Consider the following 18,591-nt stretch of genomic DNA (forward strand, 5'->3'; position numbering starts at 1 on the left):
ACTATAGAATATGAAAAATAGGGGTGGTGACAGCAGTCCTTTTAAAATATAGGATGTTACCCTATATTTTCATTGGCCTTGACTTAGATTGGCTGCTCATCAGAGACTTAATGTGTAAATGTGGGGTTGTCGCCTGCTGAATAAATGTAAAGTACTTTAAAAGTTTTAAGCACAGTTTCTGAAATCATACTGTATGCATTTGTGTGGAAACTCTTCCTAATGCCCAGAGCACTGAACTAATACAAAATCATGTGTACATCAGGGTGGATTGATTTAAATTGCTTTGATTTAAATCAAATCAATCACCAAATTAAATCATAATTTAAACCAGCAAGTAGGGAACCTTGATTTAAATAATTGATTTTGAATCTTGTTTTTCCTGCGTACTTTTTTTCTCTGAAGTTTCAAAGAAAGTCAAACCATTGAACTGGTGGAAGTCACTGGCTGAACTCCTGCAACCAGAATTTGTTGAAGTTCAAAACGAGCCTTTAGCAGCAGTAGTCTCATCTGCATGTATAGAAAGAAGTTTTCTTCATTTCAGTTTGTTCAGTTCAATGACTAGTTCATTCAAAGTTAAGAAACCAATTGGGAACTGAAGAAGTAGGAATGCTTGTTTTACTTTTCCAAGCTATGAATAAAAAAAAAGAGTGTGAGAGGATGAGATCCACTAGTTTTAAAAATTTGAAGGACCCAAAACAATCAGTTCAATTAACTACAGCTAATACATCCTTTGCTTAATAAATAGTTGTCTTGAGCAAAACAGATTTTGCATTTAAACTTTTAACTATTAATTTATATTATTATTTAAATATTTAAACATTTAGTACTAATTCTTATTTAAATAATTGTGACAAAGTTCCTCCTCTACCTTGGTGGGTCTTGCGCTTATTGGTGGGTTTGCTCGCCTTGGAGCTTCACGGCAACCCTCAGCTTGGCCGTTTTTCTGAACCCACAGTCCAGGTCAGCTACTTGTGTGTCTAACCAGGAGTTGGGAGGATTTGGGGGGAACCCGGGCCCGCCCTCTACTCCGGGTTCCAGCCCAGGGCCCTGTGGAATGCAGCTGTCTAGAGTGCCTCCTGGAACAGCTGTGCAACAGCTACAACTCCCCAGGCTACTTCCCCATGGCCTCCTCCCAACACCTTCTTTATCCTCACCATAGGACCTTCCTCCTGGTGTCTGATAATGCTTGCACACCTCAGTCCTCCAACAGTCCACGTTCTCACTCTCAGCTCCTAGTGCCTCTTGCTTCCAGCTCCTCTCACACACACCACAAACTGAAGTGAGCTCCTTTTTAAAACCCAAGTTCCCTGATTAGCCTGCCTTAATTGATTCTAGCAGCTTCTTGATTGGCTGCAGGTGTTTTAATCAGCCTGTCTTAATTGTCTCCAAAAGGTTCCTGATTGTTCTGAAACCTTCCTTGTTACCTTACGCAGGGAAAAGGGACCTACTGAGCCTGGGGCTAATATATCTGCCTTCTGTTACTCTCCTGTAGCCATCTGGCCCGACCCTGTCACGTAATTTTAATAATTATGGTGATTTCAGGCTTTAGTACACGTGGTCATAATTTCAAATTTAATTTTTAAATCGCCTTTTAAAAAGATAATGTATTTAATTTCAATTAAAAAAAATCCAACTTTTATTTTTGTAATAATTGATTTTTACCCATTTACAATAATTACAACCTGGCCCACTCCTCTCTTCTGAACGGTCACCAGTCTTTTGTAAACGGACCTGAATCCTGGGCCCCTTGTGCTTCTAAGCTACCCCAGGGTCTGGTCGTTACCAGTCACTGTTCCTAGCTCTGGGTGTCTCAAGTGCACTCCCAGGTGTAGACTCCATATCCATAGACCCAGGTGTAGACTCCGTATCCATATTCTTGGGCAGTGGGACCCTGTGATCTGGCTGCCTTAGATCTCCAAATTAGTGCCCTAGCCCCCCATGGGCCAGCAGTTGCTTAGGCATGTTCCTCTAGAGTCACCCTGGCTGTGGAAGCTCTGGTTTCTTCAACCCATCAGGGACAGTGTCACAGCAGGGTGAAGAGCACAGGTTTAGGAAAGGAATTTCTTAACCAGAGACACTTTACTATCAATAAAGCATATTAGAGAGCTACTGATCTTGGGAAAACAACAAAATCTTGAACGGACACCCTTCCTTAGTTTACTTTCATCCCTCCTGTGAGTCCTGGGTTTGGTCAGTGTTTTTAGACTAGGTAGTTCTTCCTTCTTTTTGTGTCCTGAGGCTGGTTGTCTTGCATGTTGTGATGGTCTGGCCCCTTGGTCTGAAAACACCCCTGTTTTAAAAGTCTCTGCCCCTTTTTGCCCATGCATTTCAGCTGGGGACATGCCAGGCTACAGTCCTGCCCCCCTCAGGCTTGCAGAGAGTCATTCAAAGTCAGTGGCTCTACAGATAGAAAACCCACTGTTCGACTTGGGGAAAGTCATTCAACACTGATGGCCCCTGATGGTGCTCTCGTTGTTAGACCTCTCTGAGATATCCCATGCCTTAGCATGAAGAGGATAGGGTCTACGATAGCTTTGTCACAACCAAGTTAGTTTTTTCAACGCAAACTGGATGTCTTAGTCCAACATGGAAGTTGCAATGCAAAGTGAAGGGCACCATTAAGGTTACAATTAAAAATGTCATTCATGGAACAAAATGGAGTTGAAACTTTGACTTAGACATATCCCCAGTCTCTTTCACATTGTTTGCTCTGCTTAAAGCAAATAATGAAGTGCAGTTTGATTTATGAAGGTTTTGTTTTTTATTTCTTTTTAGTTGATGAAACCAATTATATCTAAATTATTGAAAAAGGAATAAAAAACTTTGGACTCCTCTTAAGGGCTTCTTGACAAAAACTATCTTTGCAAAGGGTAAACACAGTAAAAAATTACACAGCTTAATTATTCCATCTTCTAGAATCCTATCGGTTTAATCTTTACCTTTTAGTTTAGAAGTTCTTTGAGCAAGTACAGGCCTTAGTTTGGTGTTGATCCTGCAAGGACTTATGAACCTGTTTAATTTTCTAAGTACTCCTATGAAGCTCAGCTTAAAGTTGAGATTGTGTGTCAGTCTTGGCAGGATTGTGGCCTTTGCGTCTTGTGCAGCACCACATATAATTAATATCTATATGACGTTAAATTATGACACTATATGATCCTATCTGAAAGAAATTGTCTGAATTTGTACAATGCACACTGTAACTCTTCTGTGGGGCATTGGGTTCTCTCCCATTCTTTCTTTGTTCTTTGCTCTACAGTACGGTAGATGGAACTGTTGTATAGAATCTGAATGAAAACTCAAAGACAGAATACATAGAATTTACATGGAGGTTTTCCAGAATCACAGGAAACTTGTGTACTCCAGAACAACAGTGAGGTTGACCTTGGTACTCTCTTTCAAATTCCTCCTCAAGCTTTATTAACTTAATTGAGCTGGCTTGTGGTGACCTCTACTCAAGTCTTCTGAACTGTCTGATTTTGCTTCTTCAGTGAGCTTTTTCGAAAGCACAGAGTGAGGCACCCAGCTCTTGTTGACAAATGGGAATTGAGGTCTAACTGCCACTTGGGCCTTTGAAAATCTCCCCCTCAAAAAATAATATATTAGAAGAAAAATAAAAAGGAATCAACAGGGTGTGTATCTCACAAAAGAGAATTTGTTCTGTAACAATTCCGTAACAATTATTTATCTCCAAGCCCTGGTATACACTGCGGGGGGAGGGGGGGGCGGCGGGGCGGGGATGTGACCTAAGATACACCGACTTCAGCTATGCTATTCATGTAGCTGAAGTTGCATATCTTAGGTTGACTTACCTGGCCGTGAGGCCGCGGTGAGTTGACTGCTGCCGCTCCCCCGTCGACTCCGCTTCTGCCTCTCGCGAGCTGGAGTTCCGGAGTCGACGGGGGCGCGTTCGGGGATCCCCGATAGATCGATCACTATCCGGCGGGTAGTGAAGACCTGCCCTTACAGTGCGATGTCTAATTCTCACTGTCAGTTTCCCTGGGCAAGAAATTACCTTCATTTGTCTGTAAAGCATCTTGCATACTCATTGTGCTGTAGAACTAATATGTTAACTCATGAACACTGTTTGAATGGCAAAGTAAAATAGGTTATTCAGGATGTAGTATTCTTTTAAAAATGGAACTCTATCCGAAGTCATGCTAATAGGATAGTGACATAAAGAACCTGCAAACACTCACTTCTGGGGATAGTCCTACTGGACTCAGTATTTATAAGATGGGAAACTAAGAATATGAAGAATGAATAGCTGAAATATATAAAGATAATTATTTCTTTAAAAAGTACCTCAAGTAGTAGGTCCTTGAGAGTTAGTGAATCTGCTAAGTTAGATTAGGATATAGATCATAGTACACCTTGTTAGGATATAGATCATAGAATCATAGAATATCAGGGTTGGAAGGGACCTCAGGAGGTCATCTAGTCCGACCCCCTGCTCAAAGCAGGACCAATCCCCAACTAAAGCATCCCAGCCAGGGCTTTCTCAAGCCTGACCTTAAAAACTTCAAAGGAAGGAGATTCCACCACCTCCCTAGGTAACGCATTCCAGTGTTTCACCACCCTCCTAGTGAAAAAGTTTTTCCTAATATCCAACCTAAACCTCCCCCACTGCAACTTGAGACCATTACTCCTTGTTCTGTCATCTGCTACCACTGAGAACAGTCTAGAGCCATCCTCTTTGGAACCCCCTTTCAGGTAGTTGAAAGCAGCTATCAAATCCCCCCTCATTCTTCTCTTCTGAAGACTAAACATCCCCAGTTCCCTCAGCCTCAGTCATGTGTTCCAGTCCCCTAATCATTTTTGTTGCCCTCCACTGGACTCTTTCCAATTTTTGCACATCCTTCTTGTAGTGTGGGGCCCAAAACTGGACGCAATACTCCAGATGAGGCCTCACCAATGTCGAATAGAGGGGAACGATCACGTCCCTCGATCTGCTGGCAATGCCCCTACTTATACGTCCCAAAATGCCATTGGTCTTCTTGGCAACAAGGGCACACTGTTGACTCATATCCAACTTCTCGTCCACTGTAAGCCCTAGGTCCTTTTCTGCAGAACTGCTGCCGAGCCATTCGGTCCCTAGTCTGTAGCGGTGCATTTGATTCTTCTGTCCTAAGTGCAGGACTCTGCACTTGTCCTAGTTGAACCTCATCAGATTTCTTTTGGCCCAATCCTCTAATTTGTCTAGGTCCCTCTGTATCCTATCCCTACCCTCCAGCGTATCTACCACTCCTCCCAGTTTAGTGTCATCTGTAAACTTGCTGAGGGTGCAATGTCCACACCATCCTCCAGATCATTTATGAAGATATTGAACAAAACCGGCCCCAGGACCGACCCCTGGGGCACTCCACTTGATACCGGCTGCCAACTGGACATGGAGCCATTGATCACTACCCGTTGAGCCCGACAATCTAGCCAGCTTTCTATCCACCTTATAGTACATTCATCCAGCCCATACTTCTTTAACTTGCTGGCAAGAATACTGTGGGAGACCATGTCAAAAGCTTTGCTAAAGTCAAGGAACAACACATCCACTGCTTTCCCTTCATCCACAGAGCCAGTTATCTTGTCATAGAAGGCAATTAGATTAGTCAGGCATGACTTGCCCTTGGTGAATCCATGCTGACTGTTCCTGATCACTTTCCTCTCCTCTAAGTGCTTCAGAATGGATTCCTTGAGGACCTGCTCCATGATTTTTCCAGGGACTGAGGTGAGGCTGACTGGCCTGTAGTTCCCAGGATCCTCCTCCTTCCCTTTTTTAAAGATGGGCACTACATTAGCCTTTTTCCAGTCATCTGGGACCTCCCCTGATCGCCATGAGTTTTCAAAGATAATGGCCAATGGCTCTGCAATCACATCCGCCAACTCCTTTAGCACTCTCGGATGCAACGCATCCGGCCCCATGGACTTGTGCTCGTCCAGCTTTTCTAAATAGTCCCAAACCACTTCTTTCTCCACAGAGGGCTGGTCACCTCCTCCCCATGCTGTGCTGCCCAGTGCAGTAGTCTGGGAGCTAACCTTGTTCGTGAAGACAGAGGCAAAAAAGCATTGAGTACATTAGCTTTTTCCACATCCTCTGTCACTAGGTTGCCTCCCTCATTCAATAAGGGGCCCACACTTCCCTTGACTTTCTTCTTGTTGCTAACATACCTGAAGAAACCCTTCTTGTTACTCTTAACATCTCTTGCTAGCTGCAACTCCAGGTGTGATTTGGCCTTCCTGATTTCACTCCTGCAAGCCCGAGCAATATTTTTATACTCTTCCGTGGTCATTTGTCCAATGTTCCACTTCTTGTAAGCTTCTTTTTTGTGTTTAAGATCAGCAAGGATTTCACTGTGAAGCCAAGCTGGTCGCCTGCCGTATTTACTATTCTTTCCACACATCGGGATGGTTTGTCCCTGTAACCTCAATAAGGATTCTTTAAAATACAGCCAGCTCTCCTGGACTCCTTTCCCCCTCATGTTGTTCTCCCAGCGGATCTTGCCCATCAGTTCCCTGAGGTTGTCAAAGTCTGCTTTTTTGAAGTCCAGGGTCTGTATTCTGCTGCTCTCCTTTCTTCCTTGTGTTAGGATCCTGAACTCGACCATTTCATGGTCACTGCCTCCCAGGTTCCCATCCACTTTTGCTTCCCCTACTAATTCTTCCCAGTTTGTGATCAGCAGGTCAAGAAGAGCTCTGCCCCTAGTTGGTTCCTCCAGCACTTGCACCAGGAAATTGTCCCCTACATTTTCCAAAAACTTCCTGGATTGCCTGTGCACCGCTGTATTGCTTTCCCAGAAGATATCAGGGTGATTGAAGACTCCCCTGAGAACCAGGGCCTGCGATCTAGTAACTTCTGCGAGTTGCCGGAAGAAAGCCTCGTCCACCTCATCCCCCTGGTCTGGTGGTCTATAGTAGACTCCCACCACGACATCACCCTTGTTGCTCACACTTCTAAACTTAATCCAGAGACTCTCAGGTTTTTCTGCAGTTTCATACTTGAGCTCTGAGCAGTCATACTGCTCTCTTACATACAGTGCAACTCCCCCACCTTTTCTGCCCTTCCTGTCCTTCCTGAACAGCTTATATCCATCCATGACAGTGCTCCAGTCATGTGAGTTATCCCACCAAGTCTCTGTTATTCCAATCACACATAGATATTCAGGCCTGGCTGTAAAGGCCTGTACTCTAAGAATTTAGGTGTATTCTTATCACTTGGCTAATTATAGAGGTATAAAAGAGAGAATCAAAATCACTGTCTGCCGATGTAAGGTCCTTCTGTTATGACAGTCTGAGGCCCTGTTCTTAGGCTAAGGCCTTTGGCTAAGCGACAGAGGCAGCTATAAGCTGGGAAGCGACCGGTCACCCCCTCACATTCCAAACTAGTCACATTGAAATAAGGTGCTATATTGTCTCATACTATATAATTAGAATTTATAATCCCTATTCCATGATGAGATATCTTTGAGCTACAATGTATCTTAATTAAAACTATCTTTAGGTAGGTTTTTTTTCCTCAAAAAGCATTTTATTAAAAAAGAAATCAGATTTAAATAAAAAAAAAAAATCTAACTTTTATTTATTTATTTATTTTTTAAATCATTGATTTTTATCCACCCTGGCTGTTTCTGAGGTATTAATTTGATGACGTACGTAAATGCATACATAGATACATTTTCAAAAAGGTTTGAAAAATTATAATAGACACCTGCTAGCCGGAGGCTGATAGAAAACAGGAGGGGCAGAAGTGCACCTCTAAAGTTTTAGGCAATGATGATGTGAAGCCCAACCCCACTATTCCAAAAGCATCTTGAAAAGGAGGTACCCTGGAGTTCTTAGAGGCTGCTCCAGGGCTGCGTCTTTCTAACCACCTTCTGGCTAAGCAAAGTGCAGCTGAGTTTTTTTTCACTAATAAGGTTCTGAATAGTAGCAGTTAAACTAATTAGTTTTTTGTTAATTAAATTCTAATGTTCTGGGACAAGTTATTAATAGCTACAGACACACTAGAGCTGCCTGGAGACTGAAAAGACAATCTTGCATCATTTCAGATATAGACGCTCTAGACGTTTTTTAAAAAAATGATTGTAGATTCTGCAGAAATTAATGTTTGATGTGCTACATATATAAGTTTACTTATCCTATTTTGGCATGATTCTAACAATATGGGATACTGTAGACCACAGTACTTATGTCTGTTGTTCAGAAGGTCAGACTACATGATCATAATGGTCCTTTTCCCTTAAAATCTATGAATGTTTTGTCACAAGGAAGACCTGGAGCTCAAGACTTAACTTTGGATGACCTTTTTTTTTTTTTTTTTTTTTTCCCCCCCCAAACAATGACGTACTCCCTTTATTTAAGATACTGATTGCTGTTCCCGCATTGTACTTTGGAATTTTGTTCCTGTCCTCTTTGTTAGTTCACTTATATCATTCCTTGGCAGTCCTCATCTCTGTGCTGGTTTGTGTTACGCTGACATTGTGCAGACTCACAGTGGCATGTCATGTTTCAGAGTAGCAGCCATGTTAGTCTGTGTTCGCAAAAAGAAGAGGAGTACTTGTGGCACCTTAGAGACTAACCAATTTATTTGAGCATAAGCTTTCGTGAACTACAGCTCACTTCATCGGATGCATTCCACTGAATGCATCCGATGAAGTGAGCTGTAGCTCACGAAGGCTTATGCTCAAATAAATTGGTTAGTCTCTAAGGTGCCACAAGTGGCATGTCAGTTTTCTTTGTGGGATAGAGATCTACCATGGTGGGCAATCGGCAAGTGCCATTCTTTCCAGAATCCTCACTTATGACTGTAATAACATACTGGTGTCTCATCCAATTCCTTCTTACATCTGATAAAGGTTTAATAAAACAAATGAAGAAAACTTTTTCTATTCATTGGCTTATGTAATGCCTTTTGTGTACATAAACATATGTCAGGGTACAGGTCATGTAGACAGAAATAATATATAGTGCTTATTATGTAAGAAGTATATCACTTCCAGAAGATGGTTATGGGGACTTCTGAAAAAACTGTTGCAGGGCAACTGTGTGATACTGTACTATTTCCTGTGTTACGTGTTTAATCTGTGGTAATGCTTTGTTCTCTGAGTGTTGAACTCTTAACTTTTCTGATAGAAGTCTTTGTTTTGTGGGCTGAGTATCACTTTGTATAGTGAGATCTAGCGTTCCATCTCTTGATAATAGACTGATGCCTGAGTACAGTTGGAGAAATAGGGTGGGATGTTCGTTTCACTGACATGGTATTCCTTAAAGCATGTGAACATGGTAAACTAAAAACCAATGAAAAGGAATGTAATAGAAAGTGAGGTGGTGAGGGGACAAATAGAAGAGTGATAAATAAAATGAACAATTTCAAGTTGATTACACCATTTGACTTTTATATACAGAAGAAGCAATGGAGAAGAGGAAGACCAAGACCAATTGCGGGCTTCTGGGTGCTAAGTAAAAAGATTATATTACAGCATGTGCTTGAGAAGCCCATTAATGGCATTTCTGAATATGCCATGAAATGACTGGCCAGTATATCCATATATGTGATATACTGGATCCAATATATTAGTCTATAGAAATTTAACTTAAAGAAAAACAACAGTGTTTTTTTAAACCTCTTTTAGGAAGGGCCTTCAAGACCTGTGCTTGACTGCATTGACCTTGTCAGTAGTGATGATGAAGAACCTAGCAGCAGCTCCAATGTTCATGTGAGTATGTTATAATATTTCATTCTTGGGCATTATCAGTTGAAATGATTCTTCCAAAACAAACTCAGAACTGATTTTGTATTTTTCTTTATGTAGAATTTTAATAGTTTAGACTCAGTGTTTGCGTATAAACCAAAGTAAAGACATGTAAGGTGATTTGCAGTCACAGCTGTCTTTTGTCTAGTTAATAAATACTAATCTTGGGGATGCCGTTTCACTCAGCTAACTGCAGGAGTATTGTGAATCACATTAATTTTAGTAGTTTGTGCTAATATATGGTCATTCCCTGTATGAAAATGTTTTTACTCCATAGTCCAGACTGCACTATTTTCTCCCGACTGGTTGTAGGCCTGGTATGCTGGTGCTGTGCAAATAAAAATACTGTGTCTTCTGTAACTCATTTATAGAACCCCATTGTAAAGCAACCTGATCATCCTTCCCCCATGGTTGCTGATATTTTCTTTAAAAAGAGGTGCTGCTTATTTGTTTTTTTAAATATAATTTGCTAGTTTAAAAACAAGCAGAAAAAAATTTTGTTTGTGTTTTATCTAAATTTCCTTTGCCATCATTACTACTGTTCCAAGATACTTATGTGCAAAATGGAATAAATCCCATCTTTCTATACCTAATTTCTTGATTTATTCAACTGGTCCACAGTCGTTTTTGCAGCATCAATTCCTTATATGGGAATATTTTCTCAAATCCTGAAGTATGACTTTTAACAAACTGAACAGGAAGTAAAAATTGATTATAAGGATGAACCTTTTGTTTGCAAAAGTGTGTTAGTGTGATCAGTAATAAAAGGAAGGGAAGTTTAGAAAAAGTACAAGAAAAGGCTTTGCTGAAAAGCGATGTTTTTTTCCCATGTCTTAGTGCAGAGATGGTCTCTCTAATGTGGAAATTGTTTTCCTTCAATTCATATTAAGCTTGACAGGTGAGTTGGGGCACCTACTCTCTGTGGGGAGGACATGGTTGATTAGCTTTGATCTCCTTTTTTAGTGCTTAGTCAAGGAGCAAAGCGAGGCCTCATCTATACTTAAAAATTAGATCAAGCTAGCTATGTTGCCTGTGAAAAATTTCATGCCCTGAGCACTGTAGTTAGGATGACTTAATCCTCAGTGTGGCTAGGTCAATGGAGGAATTCTTCCATCAACCTAACTGCCACATCTCAGAGGCATGGATTAACTGCATAAATGGAAAAAGTCTTTCTGTTCATGTAGCAATCATCTACACTACAGTTCTACAATGGCACCCGACCAGTTGTAGTGTAGACGTACCCTGAATTACTGAAATCTCCATCTACAACTCTGTAGAAACTGAGTAGATGGTATGTTTGAGAGACAGAAGGGCAAGTCCATTAGCACAAGCAGCATGAATAGCTGAAGCATCTCCAAAAATGCTAAATACACTGTAGCTTCTGGCTCAGATTGACATATTTAAGTGAAGTGGTTTGTAGAATTGTAATATACTGTGAATCTCATTTGACTGTATTTTAGGCAACATGCTGTAAAGAGAATGAAATTTTGTGAAGTCTACATCCATAAAAGACTTTGCACATGGCAAATTTACAGCTTGTTTAATGTTTGTGTAAATAAAAATATTACTAGGGGAAAGGAAAATGGTTGTACTGTAACAGATTCTAAAGTTAAATTGTCAATTAACTTTGTTAATACATTTCAGTTTCAACACTTAAGTTTGCAATTTAGTACATTACACTTTTGGAAAATGTTTATGGGCAGGGGGTAAAATGTTCTTCTGCTTGATTTTTTTGAATGGGAATAACTTTTTATCCTCAGTTTTATTCCTATTGATGTTTCAGTGCTGCATTCCCAAAATGCACAGACTAAAACATATCATAGGATAGACATGGTGGGTGAGGTAATAACCTTTTATTAGACCAACTTCTGCTGGTGAAAGACACAAGCATTTGAGCTACACAGAAGTCTTCTTCATATCTGGGAAAGGTACTCAGAGTGTTTATAGCTAAATACATGGTGGAACCTACAATTAAGCATAAGGAGTTAACATAGGTTGCAAGAGACTGTTCAAGATGAAGTGGGCAACTAACACCTTTGCAATCACATGACAAAGGACAGTTAGTGGATCATGGCTTGTCGTAATGAGAGCGTCTGTTCAGTCCATGGTTTTTAGTGTCTAACAAAGTTATGAATTTCAGCTCCCAGACTCATCTTTTGAAGGTGTTGTATAGGTTTCCTTTTGTGATGAGGACTCAGAGGTCAGATACAGAGTGATCCTTGTGTGAAAAGTGCTTGCTCATGGGTGACAGGGTATTTTTGTCTTATCGTTTTTCTGTGAGAGTGCATTTTAGAGCATAGTGATTGTCTTGTTTCACCCACATAATTATTGTTTGGGCATCTGATGCTCTGGATAAGGTACACCACATGTTGTGCTAGGCATGTGTAGGACCCAGGGACATTGAAAGGTGTGTTTTGCGGGGTGTTGATCCACCTAATGGTGGAGATACATCTGCAAGTTTTGCATCTGTTGGTCTGACATGGTCTGGTGCTGCTTTGAGTTGGTATGTTCTGGTCTGTGGGGAACTTGCTTCTGCTGATGACGTTGGCAAGGTTGTTTGAAAGTCAAAAGAGGGCGGTTGGGAAGGTTTTTTCAGTGTGTGGACCCCACCAAGTAGGAGTTGTATATATTAGATGATACCCTGTATGGATTCCATTGTGGGGTGATTGGTGACAACTGGTGGTTTGCAGTTGGTGGGATTTTTTTTCTGTATTGAAGTAGGTTCTCTCAGGATATCTGGGTAGCCCATTCCATGATACAGTCTACTGCTCTGGTGGAGTGTCCTTGTTTGGTGATGGCGGTTTCGAGTATGTCAAGATGTATATCCCAGACTTTCTGCTTGGAGCCTATTTTGTGGTATCTTGAGTGCCTGGCTGTAGACAACAAATTTCTTGGTGTGCATAGGGTGGTTACTGCACCTGTGCAGGTAAGTATGGTGATCCATGTGGAAGGGAGCTTTTGGCCCCTTACTGAAACTTAGCGGGGTTTTTTGGTTGCTCCTCTCCCAATACTAGGAGCAAGGAGAAGGGTCAAAGAGGAATCAGGATCTTGAGACTGACAGGTCCCCAGGCCAGAACCGGTGGAGAGAGGCCAGCACTCCAAGTCAGCTGGATGGAGAGGGTAGGCAGGCCAAGCAGGGAGTCAAGAGCCCAGGGCCTGTCCTCTGTGTGAGCTGGGGCTGCCAGGACAGAGTAAGACAGAGCCAAGGAGAGCATAGCAGGCCAGAGTCAGAGCTGCAGCCCAGAACAGAACCAGGGAGGGTATAACAGCCAGAGGAGCAGCCCAGAGCCAAGGAACCAGAGCAGTAACTGAAGATGAAGCAGCATTGGAGTGATAGTGCTGGGTTGAGTCTCTCGCTCTTGTGGCAGGTTTATGTGTACTTGTGTATTGGGGGGCCGGAGAGGAGGAGGAGACAGGCCCTTTCCCAAAATTTGTTGAGAGAGCATAAGCACCAGACCCAGAGGGGAATGTGGCCAGAACCAAAGGTGGAGAAGAGGTTCTTTTGCAGAGCCCAAACCCATCCTGGGCGAGTGCCACACCAGCAGCATCACAGCAGCACATCCAGGTCTAGGAAGAGGACACCAGACTTGAAAATTTGTTGTTCATGTAAAGTCTATTGCACTTTAGGGACTGCTGCACTGAACCTTACCCAAGCCATCTCCTTGCAGTGCTTATGCTGTGAAGTGCTCTTTAATCCCCAGAGAGGTAGTTTTTGGTGTAAATAAATTGTATATATGTTTAAGTGAATTGCAGTGTGTGACCAGGGTCCTGGGGGGTGGGAGGGAATGCTCAATTAGGGCAAACTGCAAAGAATGGGACAGACAATCCCTCAAAACTGGTGGTTATTTTAATACTTAAATTCAAGCCAGTGACAAAACAGCTTCTACAAGATCTTACTGGTTACACAGAAGCCAAAACACAGCTGCCTTAAAGCGACCCAGCCTTAGGTACCCACCCAGACAGCCCAGCCAAATATGATGGAGATTATTGAAAATCTTGTTCATCATTTGAAAAGCTCTACCAATCCCAAAGGATTAGACACACTACCTCCCAGGTTTATGAATAATTCAGATTTTACCCGAATACATCCTTACAGCCAATTTTTAATTAAACTAAAATTTATTTAAAAAGAGGGAGAATATTGGTTAAAAGATCATTATACATCCAGACATAAGTACAGTTCTGAGATCAGTTTCATAGTAATGATGCTGAGCTTTGGAGTCGCAAAGAGTTCTTAGAATTAGTTTTAGGGTTTCCAACTTTGGTTGGACAAATTCCTGGAGATTTCATCACATGACAATCCTGGAGGGTTGGCAACCTTAATTAGTCCATAGGTTTAGTTCAATGTCCAATACCAGAGTGATCTAAGTGAAGTTGGAGACCTCGATTTTGCAACTCATGCTCCCCCGATGAAGCATATACAGATTTGAGATGAAAGGATCAGGTCCCAAGAGTCCTTGATACAGTTCCCGGGCAATACAAAGTCCTTGGTGAAGGCTTTTGAAGTAACCTCCTGTTTCCTAAACATCACTGGTAATTAACTACATGGATTAACACAAGGTAATTATCAATTAAGCGGTTTATAGACCTTTTAACACAAACTTTAAAGAGACATATAGACAATGACATTATTTCACCCAAGTTTCATCTAAATGTTAATATTTCCTTTTGATCTCTGAATTAACAGAGTACAGCCCTAGACAGGAATTGTTTGGTTACATTGTTAAATTTTAAAAAGATATAGGTAAACATAGTAATTGTAGTAGTCTATCTTCTTAAAATTCTTTAACAATGCAAGTTTACATTTTAAAGCTCTAACCTATTTAACATGGAATGGCCCTAATTACTATTCACATACTTTTCTAACATGTCTTTAAAGGTTGAATCTGGGTCAATTCGTCTGCAAGTTGCTTAATCCTTTCTGGCCATGTGTCACACACTGATTATGGGTTAAAAGGGTAACAAGTGAGTAGGGGCATTCTCGTCCCTGCTCAGAGTTGCCCATGGAGAGACTAAGGTAAACAGCCAGGGACTCCTAGGCTCAGCCTTCCCTGTGTGGTGCGAGTCCTGCTCACACAGGGACTGAGAGGGAAAGTCAAGGTGGGCGGGTACCAGGATAAAGTTAATTGGGGCAGAGACTCAGATCTTTTGGTCACTCAGTTAGCTGTGGTACTGTGTGAATAGAGAAATTCCCCTACTATGGTGGAACAAATCCCCCACTTACACGTGGGTTTCTTGTATATAGTCTGTAGGGTTCCATTGTTGAAGCTGAACGTGGTATTCAGGAAGTTGATGCTGGTGTGGGGGTGTTGGTTGTTGAAGATGTGATAGAAATATGTGAGGGAGTTTAGGTCAGCTCTCCAGAGGATGGACATCTCATTGATGTATCTGTCATATCATTGGTTTAATGGTGCATATTTCCAGAAATTCTTCCTCAATGTGGGCCATGAAGTGGCTGGTATGTCAGGGAGCCATCCTTTAGTACCCATGGCTGTTCCCAGGGTTTAGACAAAGTGTTAGGGTTAGGATAAAATGGCGATGTTTGGGGTGGATATAGGAGTGTGGTCCATTGTCTTGTAGGTATTTGAGGCAGTCAGCAATGCCATTACAGAGAGAGATATTGGTGTATAGGGAGTTGACATCCATGGTGTAAGGGTGGTTTTTTTGAAGGAGGTTGTTAATGTTGCGGCTTTTCTGGAGGAAGTCGGTTGTGTCCTGGAGGAAACTGGCCTTTTGTGTGGTGAGTGGTTTGAGGATGGTTTCTAAGAGTCCTGATATTCCTACAGTGTGACTGCCATGATCAGATGTGGTGGGTCTTCCTGGGTTCCCTTGTTTGGGTATCTTGGGAAGCAAGTAGAAAGGTCCTTGGGGCGGGTTCATTGGGGGCGGAGAGGGGTAAGGTTGTAGAGTTTCTCCTGAAGTTGTTTGGAGAAGGATTTGATGATACCCTTAAATTCCTCTGTGAATAGTGGTGTGGAGTCTTCTCTGAGGTTTTTATTAGTAGGTGGGGTCCAGAGAGTTTTGGACCGACCAATAAAAGATATTACCTCATCCACGTTGTGTCTCTGAAATCTTGGGACCAAAATGATTACAACACTCCATAAAACATATAGATATTATCTTGTTTTTGGACAAGTAATGTTTAAACTAGCTCTCTAAAATCACTTACAATTCCTCTTAGTGTTGAGCTGAAGGCAAAAGTATCCTACTCGCTTCTTCTGTGGATGATTTTCACCTTCTTGAAATGGGAAGCATTTACTTCAAGCTTCTGATTTGCTTTAGTCTTTGTTGTTAGTTTTTTTTTTTTTTTTTTAACCAGTATAATGAAGTAAAAAGATGAAGGAATTGACCTCTTAAGGAGAAGCCAGAGACCCTGTTGCCTCTTCACTGTATCACGTCTGAACTTCTGTTTCTGGTTGACTTCGTTCTACTGGGGTGTTGGCAACAGTTCTCTCAAGCTAAAATTGCCACCGGTTGGAAACTACTGTCTTTTCCAGTGCTCTGGCCAGTTTAGGGGAGGGCAAGCACCACCAATACTAATTTCGGGTAAACTCTCTTTCTTTTACAGACATTACAGGTGCTCCTAAGTTGATAAGACCAGTCACAAGGTATCTCATAGAAACTTAAATTGGTGTGTCTGCACTGAATTACGTCTTGTGCCTGGATACCACCTCTGCGTGACTGCACTTATAGCTTTTTACTGTCTAGAGATTACAAAATAAAAGCTTGCTTTTTAATTGTAGAGAAATGTAAAGCGTAAAGACCACATTGACTATCAGAAGGAAAGGGTTGCTTCAACCCTAGATCGCCTAGCACGCCACGTGGAGGTAGAGAAACAACAAAAAGAAGAGAAAAACAAAGCTTTCAAGGTACAGTGGATATTTTGTTTGAATAGAGACATTTGCTGCACAGTTTGAGCCCCAAGTGTGTGTTCCATATTTATCTATTAAATATTTTAAAGAAACTTAAAAGTATATTTTAAATTGACATATCATTGGCCTACTTCAGAAAGCCACCAGTCTTTGTTCTGTCAGGGCTTTGAGTTGAAAAGGCACATTGGGATTTGGTTCTCTCTTAAAGCCATGACTCCACTGTGGGAAGTTGGATCAGGAATCTGAGGATTCCCACAGAGGAGAACCCCTCACAGTCTGACAAACTCCAGAGACTTCAAGTCCCAAAAAAGACAAAAATAAGGCAGCAATTTATATTGTTAATGAGATAGTGGAATAAAATCAAGGTTTAAATTCTTCTTTGCCATCCCACCCTGAGGGAGTGTTTGCTGGGGCTTTTCTCCTCACAGAGGCTCCCTGACAGTGCTTTGTAGCAGGCACACCACCCCCAGCCTGACCTTGAAGCTTGTCTGTACATGGAGATAAGCCTGTCACTGGAGCTGGTTAGAAAATGCTGATTTGTCAAAAGTGAACTGTTTCACAGAAATTAGTCGACTTCAGCAAAATTTCATTTAGGCAAAAAAATGCAATGGAGCTTTCCAGTAAAGTTGAAACATTCTGTTGTGGAACTTTTTTGTAATGTAATATATCAATTTTCTACCTTGAAATGGCACTTCATCACAAATTTTTACATTTTAAAGTAAAAATCAGAACAAAATGTTTTCTATTTTATCAAAAAAAATGTTTCAATCAACAAACAATTTTATTTCATGAAAAATTTTTAAATTTTTTATTTTGTTGCAGAATGAGGGGAAAAAATTAAATTGTGGAATTTCCTGCAAAACAGAAAATCCAGTTCCTGCCCAGCTCTTTCTGTTGCTCCTATGATGCCCTGCACCAGGCTGCAGTATAATCAGAATTGTACCTCCCTGTGGCCCTTCACTGTGCCAGGGAAAAGAGCTCAGAATCTGAAAGGGGGTCTCTCTCCAACCCTTCCCTTCTCTATGGGCTACCTCCACATGAGAGCCTAAGGAATACTTCAGGCAGTCTATGACCAGGGAAGAGGCACATGGAAATTCCATTTCCCATGCAGTTGCACTATCATGGGATCACAGGGAGGTGAAAAATCCCTTCCGGTGTTCAAAATGGCTCCTGCTTTACAGAGTGAAGCCCCACGTGCTATTAGGTCACTCCTAATATATTTACGTGCCAACCTGGAGGAGAAGAAATGTACTCTTTCAGGCTCCTGGGGCTATCTAGCAGACTATTCTCACAATTGAGGTATTTGTCCCAGCACCCCTCCTTGGTTGAGTGGTCCCCAGACCAGCTTATTACCTCCTCCTGTAAACATCCAGGAGAAGTACAGTAGAACCTCAGAGTTACGAACACTAGAGTTATGAACTGACCAGTCAACCATACACCTCATTTGTAACCAGAAGTAGGCAATCACGCAGCAGTGACCCAAAAGAATAAAAGCAAATACTGTTCAGCACATTTTTCTTCTGTCTCGTAAAGTTTCAAAGTTGCATGAAGTCAATGCTCCATTGTAAATTTTTGAAAGAACAACCATAACATATTGTTCAGTTACGAACAGTCTCCACTCCTGAGGTGTTTATAATTCTGAGGTTCAGCTGTACCTTATGCACTCCCCTGACCAAAAAAAAAAACCCACCCCAACAAAAATCCCAACCCTAACACACAAACCCACAAAAACAAAAAGTGTAGGACTTTTCCAGGACAGGAGGCCTGTGGCTTACAAGGAACTCATTAATATTAATAAAATATATTCCCCTTCAAACTTTATTGGATACTTGGTTTCCCATAGACTCCTCTTTTGGTGATATCATTCAATCTAAATGAGGTCTTCTGGTTAAAACTATTGTTAAATTAAAATGTTGCATTTAAAAAAATGAAATTTGATAAATTTTGGAAGCCTAAGATTGGTGAAGCAGTAGCTC

The 18,591-nt window shown here is 41.4% G+C and overlaps 1 protein-coding gene across 18 annotated transcripts in view; it reads left to right on the forward strand.

Moving 5' to 3' along the window:
• Positions 1-18,591, forward strand: part of ZNF451 (zinc finger protein 451) — a 69,772-nt gene that overhangs the window by 4,567 nt on the left and 46,614 nt on the right. For all 18 annotated transcript variants that reach the window (XM_043542407.1, XM_037894245.2, XM_037894250.2 and 15 more), the window contains 2 exons: positions 9,624-9,707; positions 16,487-16,612. In XM_043542407.1, coding sequence (XP_043398342.1) covers positions 9,624-9,707; positions 16,487-16,612 — 210 coding nt within the window. The remainder of the gene's footprint in view (positions 1-9,623; positions 9,708-16,486; positions 16,613-18,591) is intronic.

The sequence above is a fragment of the Chelonia mydas genome, chromosome 3, assembly GCF_015237465.2.
Source record: "Chelonia mydas isolate rCheMyd1 chromosome 3, rCheMyd1.pri.v2, whole genome shotgun sequence".
NCBI classification, from domain to species: Eukaryota; Metazoa; Chordata; order Testudines; family Cheloniidae; genus Chelonia; species Chelonia mydas.